Here is a 9,598-nt window from a genome sequence, read left to right on the forward strand (position 1 = left end):
ACAGACTTGTCAGACATGAAAGCCTATTAATGTACTTGGTAAGTACTTTAATACGCAACCAGCGCTGCGTGGCGCCTTTAACCCCCAGCGCTGCGTGGCGACTTTAACCCCCAGCGCTGCGTGGCGCCTTTAACCCCCAGCGCTGCATGGCTCCTTTAACCCCCAGCGCTGCATGGCTCCTTTAACCCCCAGCGCTGTATGCCGTAATGCAGGTCTGCATGTACAATAATTTGTTTTACAATAATAGTTTTATCTCATTTTGCCCCAGTTTTGCTTCCTCCATCTGCATGGGGGCCGCCATTGCTGTCAGCTGTGGTGATAAAATGTTTTGTCTGCTTTCAGAGTGGTCGTGCTGGAGAGTCGTCCGACGTTGAACCCGACTGCCCACAGCAACCTCTACATCCTGGCCGGACACGAGAACAGCTATTAGATAGCCATTCAGCATGCGCGTGTGCGACATACGACATAGGAATATAAATTCCAACATAAGTGTCCCTGCTTGGGTGCTATACAGGGTGGATTGCGCCTCGCCTTTTCCTCGTGTATTATTGGGTAGACTTTATTTTTTAACTTTTTTTTTTGTTTTACCTGCTGGCAACGGCTACATTTCCTGTCACCACCATGTGGTGTTGGTTTTATCCAGATGTTCAATAAAAAGCTGTGATACAAGCAGCCCCTTTATGATAAGTGGAAAGGAATGAGGGGTACAACTAGAGGTGGTGGGGGGCACTTTGGCATAGTTCCTGTAAGGGTTTTTTTTTTTCTCTTTTGGACTCGAGCAAACAGCTGGCAATCTGATTTGGTATTGAAGCATTTTCTTCATTGAACGCCGCAGCCCAACTTCCTAAGCGGATAATCGTTGTAAGGGAGGAACCAAGCGCACGTGTACCATGTAAGAGTTAAAGCCCCTGCTTCCTTGCACACCAGCAGAGAGAGACCACCAGGGACGCTCCGCATATTAGCGGGGGAAATCCTGTTCCGTGATAAAGTTGCTTGCGAAACACCTTGTACTGTAAGAATTAACCGGCAAAACTGACCATCGTGACGGTTCATGGACAACGCATCGCCGTCCGAGTCTAGTTAAGCATTAAACGTTCGGATTTGCAGAAAATCAATATATTACACGTATCGGCGGCTCAAGGGTCCGTGTCTATGCGAAATAGCGTTTAAATAGATTATGGCAGATCCGCTTATTCCTAAACGCCAGGTATGTGACACTACAGGTGAACACATGCACGTTGGGACATAAATGTGTCTTAAGTCTGTCTCATTAGAATATTCTGTAAATTAGAATGTTTTAATCTTATTTATTAATCATCTGCTTGAGTGGGTCATAAATCTTCTTTTAGCGCGTTTGTATAGGGAAGGTTGAATATTTCTTTTTATCCGTTAGTGCCTTACCTTTTTGGCTTTTTACTATGCTTGTTTTAACCTGGGGGTCTGTATTGTACAGTAAAGGGGGTTTATTTAAAGGGCTATGTGTTAGCTAAACCGTTCCTCATCGGCACAGCTAATACCCAACTAGTTCTCCAAAAACTAAACATTAAACCAAATTTTAAGTCCTGAAAGCATAATGAATCCTATGAAATAGGGATAATTATTTAACGTGCCTTTTTTAGCTTTTCTTTGAGACTCTTTAATGTAAGCTTTACATCTCTATCACAAGAATGGTTAACACGTCAATGACCTCGTTTTGTGCCAACCACAAAGTTATTTCTTTAACCTCAGTCCTAACAGAGACCTGGTATGTGTTTGTTAACCTCTTGTGGTCAAGAAAAGGTTTAAACGCAATTTTAGTCTTGACGTTACTTAACCAAGTCATTGGTACAACATGCGCAAAAACCGTTAAGAACGATCTTTTTGTGTTAAAAACGTACATCCGTAGATCCGAGCGTGATATGCCCTCATTGTACATTTTTGCTAACCAAAGTGCCTGGGGAGTCTTGGAGGGTGCCTATTGTTTATTTTCCAAGGCTTGTAGTACGTAACGATATTATCGAGATTGTTCCGTGTATTAATAATTTACCGGGGGGAAAACCACATTTTTTTTCTCTCCCGACAGTGTCATTGCCAAAGGATTCCAGAAATACTCTAGAAATACGATCAATTTGCTGTTTTTAGTTCCAAGACGTGTGTATTAATTGTAATGTGATTTTCCGTAATGAGTAAGACTTAATAAAGAATGCTAATATTGTGTTTCTGTGCGTTTATTTTTGATGTTTGACTTATCCTTTCGGTAGGTTTAACACTGGCATAGTGTATGAAAAGACCAACCCTGTACCCTATTAGTCCTTGTAGGAAAGACCTATACATCGTTTTAGGACAGAACAAACGGAGCATCACCCATTCTTGATACAATGGGTGTCAATGACTGTAGTGATCATAACTACAGTCATTTTTATTTTCTCTACCAGCAGGACCAGTAAATTCCAAAATATGCCAGGACTTGATTCACAACTACAGGAGGCTATGCCATCCCAGGGCATGGACAGTGCCAGGGGTCCGACCGCCTTACCCCGGGGAGCAGGGTGCCGGGACTGCAGTTAAGCTTTTAGGTCAAATGTGAGATTTATCCTTTGAATGATGGATAAAAAAAGAAGGGATGTAGATTAAAAGGATATGCTAAGAAACATTTTAGGATAAAATATTACAAGTTTTAAAGCTGGAACATTGCGAGCCGGGCTCTCTCCACCTAATGTATCGGTTTGTCTTAGTCTGTCAATTCTCGTTTTGTCATACCCCTTGAATATATGTATTGTATTAAGAGCTGCGTAGATTGTTGGCTCTATATAAATAAAAGATGATAATAATAATAATAAATAACATAAAGAAGCCACTTGACTTCGGTAAAGAGCGACCTCTTGTGGACAAACTGAATATTGATACTGCTGCCATGATGTAGTGTTTGGGGTTCCTTTGCATATTGTTTGTAAACTTGAGCCATTATTAAAAAAACAGTCCCTTTTATTAATCATCAGATGAATTCATTCATCTCATCTGCCTGTAATATAGGAGAGAGTATTCTGGGAACAGTTGTATCTTGCACTTGTATGGTGGGATTATGACCAATCTAGTCCTACTGCCACTGGGAAGCTGCAAGGACAGAAACTGCACCCATGGTTTAACATAAAAAAAGCCAAAAAACATCTCAATACTGAACCCATGCATGAAACTCTTATCTTAGTATATTTGTTTCTTTAAGCTGGTAAACTAACTGGTTGCTGTTCCTCATGGGCGGTTCCTTTTGAGCTCCATGTGGGGGGAGGAGTTTTATGCCCCACCTCCTCCCCATCCAGGACTATCCTCACTCTACCTTACGTGGACATATTCCACTTTGCTCCCATCTTGTGTTTTTGGGGAGTATTATTATTTTTTTTTTTTGGTGAAGTATTCCTTTTTGTTGGGGAGTATTATTCTATTGGTTGTTCCAAGGCATGTCTATTATATTTATGCCGTGTCTACCGCTGTTAACCCCTCCATGTACGCTGGCGAGGCGGCCTCTCTCCACCTAACGCATTGGTTTGTCTTAGTCTGTCAATTCTCATCAGACCCCTTGAATATATGTATTGTATTAAGCGCTACGTACATTTTTGGCGATATAGAAATAAAAGGTAATAATAATAGTGTTAACATCTACAGGTAGTTAAAAAAAAAAAAAAAGGAATTTATTTGATTTTTAAAGGGACAGGTCATATTTCTGCTGATTTATACGAACTTCCTGACCAGCATCAGAGGTCGTAATTACAATAACAGGTGTTCACGTTCCAACCAACTGGTTTTCACATTCCAGAGTAAATGAAAGGTTGGGAATGGTTACACTTTCAAGTGAAAAATATCCACATCGCTGCAATATTAATTCTAGAACGGAAATGTTATTCACGCCGATTCCCTAAAACCACGGAGAGAGAGAAAAAGAAAATCATAATAAACGTGTATAATAAAAGAATAAATAAAGTTGTCCTGATGTCCAACATCTAGATATTGTCCTCGTTGTATGCCGCCACCAAGTATCTTCCTCAACCCGGTGGTTTTATTTTCTAATCTTTAAGTATTTTTTTTTCGGATTCGTAGATTTAATTCAAATGTTTGGTTGAGATTTGATGTGACCGGGGCCCTAGCCTGAGGGCCACATGCACACATATATAAAGACACCGCCGGTCAGTTGGATCACATTATTGGAAGATTTTTTTTTTTTTTAAATAATCCATAATGGCGGCCATTAGTTTTTAACAGCCCTGCGGGGGTGCGGACCCCCAGCAACATCAAGTCCTCTTAATGAATGGTTCATGAATTGACGGGAATGGATAATTTGAGATTTAACCATATAAATGCCTGTGTAATCAGAAGGGACTATACAATCAGGGTGTTACTTGGCGGCTGCCCGGTTAAAGGGCCAAAGGGAAATCGTGTGATTCCTGACGATGGCGATCGCTCGGCCGTCTCCCAACAAATCATTAGTGTCTTCTGGCTTGGCTGTGCGCGTCTCCGGCGGAGGATCCCGGCTGACGGAAGCAGAGTTCGGAGACCTGCCGCGTGGCCACAAATTATTTCTTGATTAGCTCCTCTGGGGCTCCAGGGGAAGCGAAGCCGAGGTAATTGGAACCGTTTCCTGAAGCAAGGTTTTCGAAGGCTACATGCGAAGGCGAGAGAAGGCCTGGAAAACCACGTCTCATTCCCGAGAACCACTTGGGTTTTTGGATAAGTTATGCCTGTTTTGGGGTGATTTGCCGAATTCAGTAAATTTGGTGAATTCATTCAGGAGCGGCTCTAGGTTTCTGGGGATTCATTAACAATCACAATATATCTGTCCAGAAATGTTATTTTATATAAAGACCCGTACAGTGATTTAACATGGTTTTATCACTTATACGGTAGCGTCAATTCACTTAACGTGCGAGTGATGTCTAGTCCGCTACGTTAGGTTTATTAGAGAGGTGCTGAGATCCGGTACCTCGTGTGTTTCGGCCAATAAGCTACGACCTGAATGTATATTCATCAGAATCTGTTTTTCTATAGATGATTCCTTTTGGGTATATTTCGGCAATTTTTTCATACTTTCAGCATTTGTGTTCAAGATATTTATAAAATTACAATTTCTTATATAGCGCCAGCAGATTCCGTACCGCTGTCATTTAACTAATCTGTATGACAGCCGTGGGTTTCTTCTGATGGACTCCAATTCCCATCATCCTCAAATACACTGCAGTACAACATAACACTGCTTAAAGGCAGAACAGCCTAGAGAAAATTATCATTATCTTAGTAGAGAATGTAATTAAATAGCCTATTAGTCAGTGATAATTATGATAATTATTTTGATCTTTATTCACAGAAAATATATTTAATACAAAAAGGGACACAGAGGTTATCTCCCACCTCCTATGTTCTGCAGGGTTCCTGCACCCTTGGCATTCATATAGGGACTGACAGATACATTATTATTATTATTATTTCTGCTATGAACCAAGGGGCAATAAAGAGACACGAGATTAATTCCCACAGCAGATGCAGCAGTGGGACTGCACCTTTATAATAACAAGAGCTTTACAGCGGGAGCGCGCTGTGATTGGCTGCCTGCGTGGGGGCGGGTCTGTGTCGCTATGGTGACCCTGGCCGGGATAGTGCTGCTGCGTGCGCTGTGATCCCAGACGGTCAGTGCACTGCGGAGAGGTGCAGCGCCGAAGATACTGCATAGAGCGCAGGTCAGTGACTGCCAGCCTCGGCCGTTACTTATTATTATTATTATTAATATTATTATTAATACTTCTACTAATATTATTAATACTACCACTAGTACTACTATCATCACTATAATTACTATTACTGTTATTATTATTACTATCGCTGCACTGCATGCTATGAACCGTGTATCCCGCTCCTCTCATTCACTCGCCGTGCCGAATAACGCACTTTATTATGGGCCATAATCTTTAGAGCATTCATGTTATCTCTAACCTGTGCAGATATTATTTTATATTATTTTATAATATTGCTGTGATATCACCTGTCCTGCTCGGTGTGTGCGGTAGTTGATGCAGTGCTTGGAGCAGCTGGAGAGTGTATATGGTGTTGTGCATCACGTTGTGACCCAGTGCCGTGATGTATGTTATCGTTTGCATGTTGAAATGGCCATAAAAATGTGCAATCCTGAATGAATATCATATACACTATGAAGTTATGTTATCATTCATACTATTCACTATATGGTATGTATTGGGTGTATGGTATGTATTGGGTATGGGGTGTGTATTGGGTATGGGGTGTGTATTGGGTATGGGATGTGTATTGGGTATAGGGTGTATATTGAGTATTGGGTATGGGGAGTATTGGGTATAGGGTGTGTATTGGATGTAGGGTGTGTATTGGATGTAGGGTGTGTATTGGGTATGGGGTGTGTATTGGGTGTATGGTGTATATTGGGTATAGGGTGTATATTGGATGTAGGGTGTGTTTTGGATGTAGGGCGTTTATTCGGTATGTGGTATATAATTGGTATATGGCATATATGGTATTATGGGGTATTTTGTGTTTTACCTATACTAATGTATACAGTGATGTAGGATTCTATGTTTTTCCTCTGCATGGTCCTTGCCCTTAGTGGGAATTTTTTGACCCTCCAGATCTGTCACTTATCCAACCGGCCATTCCATACATACCTGTCAAGTATAACTAAAATTTATAAGAACAAAAAAAAAACAGGACCCCAAAGGAATTGTCTCTTAGATATTATGTCGTACTCGTAACCATACGTCTTGTATGTTGTTTTGTATGCGCTTACCTCTGTGTATGTACATGATATATGTCTGTGCAGTAAACATAAAAATTCTGTTTTAATGTAAATGTACAAATGTTTATTGTAGTACTATGTATAAAAGTGTGTGTATCTATCTATCTATCTATATATACTCTCTCTCTCTCTCTCTCTCTCTCTATATATATATATATCTCTCTCTCTATATATATATATCTATATATATATATATAGAGATATATATATATCTATATATATATATATATATATATAGATATATATATATATATATGTATATATATATATATATGTGTGTGTGTGTATATAATATAGACACAAACAACATTTCTGCCTGTTTTTTTTTTCTTTCTGGAAAATGAACTAGTTGACATTGGGCTTTAGGGGTAGTTTATCATTAATCTGCAGAATTAATAAGAGCCGTATAACGCTTTCCACAGAGTTCTGTATAGCGGGTGTTGTACAGCGACAGCCCTTCCAGACTTATCTGGCGTGGTGGATCTGTGTGGAACATCTTGTAGTGTTTGTGAGCCAGGCGATGGCGCAGCGCTGTCTCCTGACGGTAATCCTTGCTTTTGCCCTCTTTGCTGTCCCGTTCACAACCCCTGAGAAGGGACTTGATAAGAGAAGCTGGTGAGAGATCGTGGCCAAGGAGTTGATTGAGAAATCGCGTCCTGGCAGCTGATGTGAGGTTATTTATTTGGTTGGCAAGTGTTGTTGGCACGCGGGCTAAATGCCCTGCCATAGAAGTTATAGCCAAAACCTTTATACACTGTAACAAGATGATAACAACATATATTGGCTGTTACATTGGTTTTAGATAATAACAATAATAATAATTTTCGCAGTCTGAAATAAGTTTCAGAATTTCACAAACATTTTCCATTAGAAGAGATTATTATTATTATTTTATTATATTAGCAGAAGTGAATTATAAAATGTAAATAATATTACATAATCCTATAATATGTGATTTCCAACAGAAAAAAGCACATTACAATATCATGTAAATATGTTTATGGTAACATAGTGGATGTTATATATAATATTACATATAGACCCGTCTAGCCTATTTGTAAATGTATTATTGGCTAATTGTTATAATCATCATTAATAATGCTGGTATTATATGAATATTGTTATTTATACCTGTAAATACCCAAATACTACAATATATGTATCTATATAAATGTGTGTGTGTGTATATATATATATATATATATATATTTAATTAATATGTCTATACTGCACAAAATTAAATATATACATTTTTAAAATTGAATTAAAAAAATACAGACATATTCACCTTGGATTCACCTTCTAATTTACGCATTTTAGAGTAGATTTACAAAAAAATCTGCATCTATGCATGGGCACATGTATAAACTGATGATAATATATATATATATATTAGGGATAATTAGTAGACTTTTACATGCATGTGCATGGTGGCACTATGTGTGTATATACAAATATATATATATATATATATGCATGGTGGTATTCTGTACGTATAGAACATATATGTATATACTAGGACTCAATAAATGTTTGTCATAGAGGGAAATATTGGACCTGGATCGACATCCCTGTATATTGGTGCTGTGTAGAACTTAGACGCGTGATTCAGCCTGGAAGCAGAATAAAGTGAGTAACGGTTACCGGTGCTTCCAACACGAATAAAAAGAAGAAAGAAAGTGAGAGATGAAACTGGAACCACGGACTACAAACAGAGGCCGTATCGGTTCACCAAAGATAGAGCGTCTTATGTCATTACTGGAGCCGGATGGTCTGCCGTTTGTATGAGTCCTGCGGCCTCTGTTTGTTCTGAAGCATTAAATTACACCTTAACTTCACACTTTGAAAACGAGCCGGTTACCCAGGGAAAGGGATATTACTTTTATAAAGAGTCTAAGCGGTGAAAACATCCAGAGTCATTAACAGAGACCTGGGTTCACCTCGGAATTCAAAGGAAACTAATGTTACAATATCGCTACTCAAGGGGAAGCCTTTTATTTATTATTATTATTATTATTATTATTATTTATATAGTGCCAACAATTTCCGCAGCGCTTCTCACAATACATATAATCAAGGGGTCTGCCAAATTTAGAACTGTCAGATCAAGACGAACCTATACATTGGGGAAAGGGGGTCCTGCTCGCAAGCTTATTTATTATTTATTGACTTCTTAAATTGTATGGTTTGGAAAGTGTGCCACATCCTCCTAAAAAAATGTCAACCTGTGATGTCATTTGTTAAATGGTACAAAACACTTTTAACGAATACAGATCATTATTGTAGTGGACAGTGGTTTCTACAGTATATGTATGTTATGGCGTTTTACATAACGTATCCTTATTGTTATTTTTTTTTGTTTCTAAATACATTTTCTTTCTTACTTGATTAGATTTTGTTAATTACTTTTTTCTTGCTTAAAAAAATCACTACAAATTTGTAGTTATATTTGTGGCTGCCAAATTTTGGACAAAATATTAAGAGGCACACAACCCCTAGAGAAGGTTACCATTTGAAAAATATATAAAGTTACGTAACTTTTCAGGATTACAGAGGTTTCATCTGAAGAAGAGACCTCTGAGTTCACAAAAGCTTGGTAACTACAACGTTTAATCTTTTCAACCTCAATTTTCACTGGCTAACACGGCTAGATCATCTAAAAATAGGAATAATTTTTAGTCTGATTTTTCTCTATTGCTGTTCGCTATAGGCCTGGTCATTGAATGGCCACCGCTTCCTTAAATCATCTGTGAGTTGGGTATTCACTTATAATTTATACACTAACTGGGCTCTTTGTTCTGATTTAGATTC

The 9,598-nt window shown here is 38.7% G+C and overlaps 1 protein-coding gene across 1 annotated transcript in view; it reads left to right on the plus strand.

The window, feature by feature from the left end:
* The window catches only part of MAP4K5 (mitogen-activated protein kinase kinase kinase kinase 5), a 35,819-nt gene extending 35,150 nt beyond the window's left edge, over positions 1-669 (plus strand). Inside the window, exon 32 of the mRNA XM_053475250.1 lies at positions 343-669. Within this exon, the coding sequence (XP_053331225.1) occupies positions 343-430 (88 nt within the window). The 3' untranslated portion in view covers positions 431-669. The remainder of the gene's footprint in view (positions 1-342) is intronic.
* Positions 670-9,598: the final 8,929 nt, after the last annotated feature.

The sequence above is a fragment of the Spea bombifrons genome, chromosome 9 (genome assembly GCF_027358695.1).
Source record: "Spea bombifrons isolate aSpeBom1 chromosome 9, aSpeBom1.2.pri, whole genome shotgun sequence".
Classification (NCBI taxonomy): Eukaryota; Metazoa; Chordata; class Amphibia; order Anura; family Pelobatidae; genus Spea; species Spea bombifrons.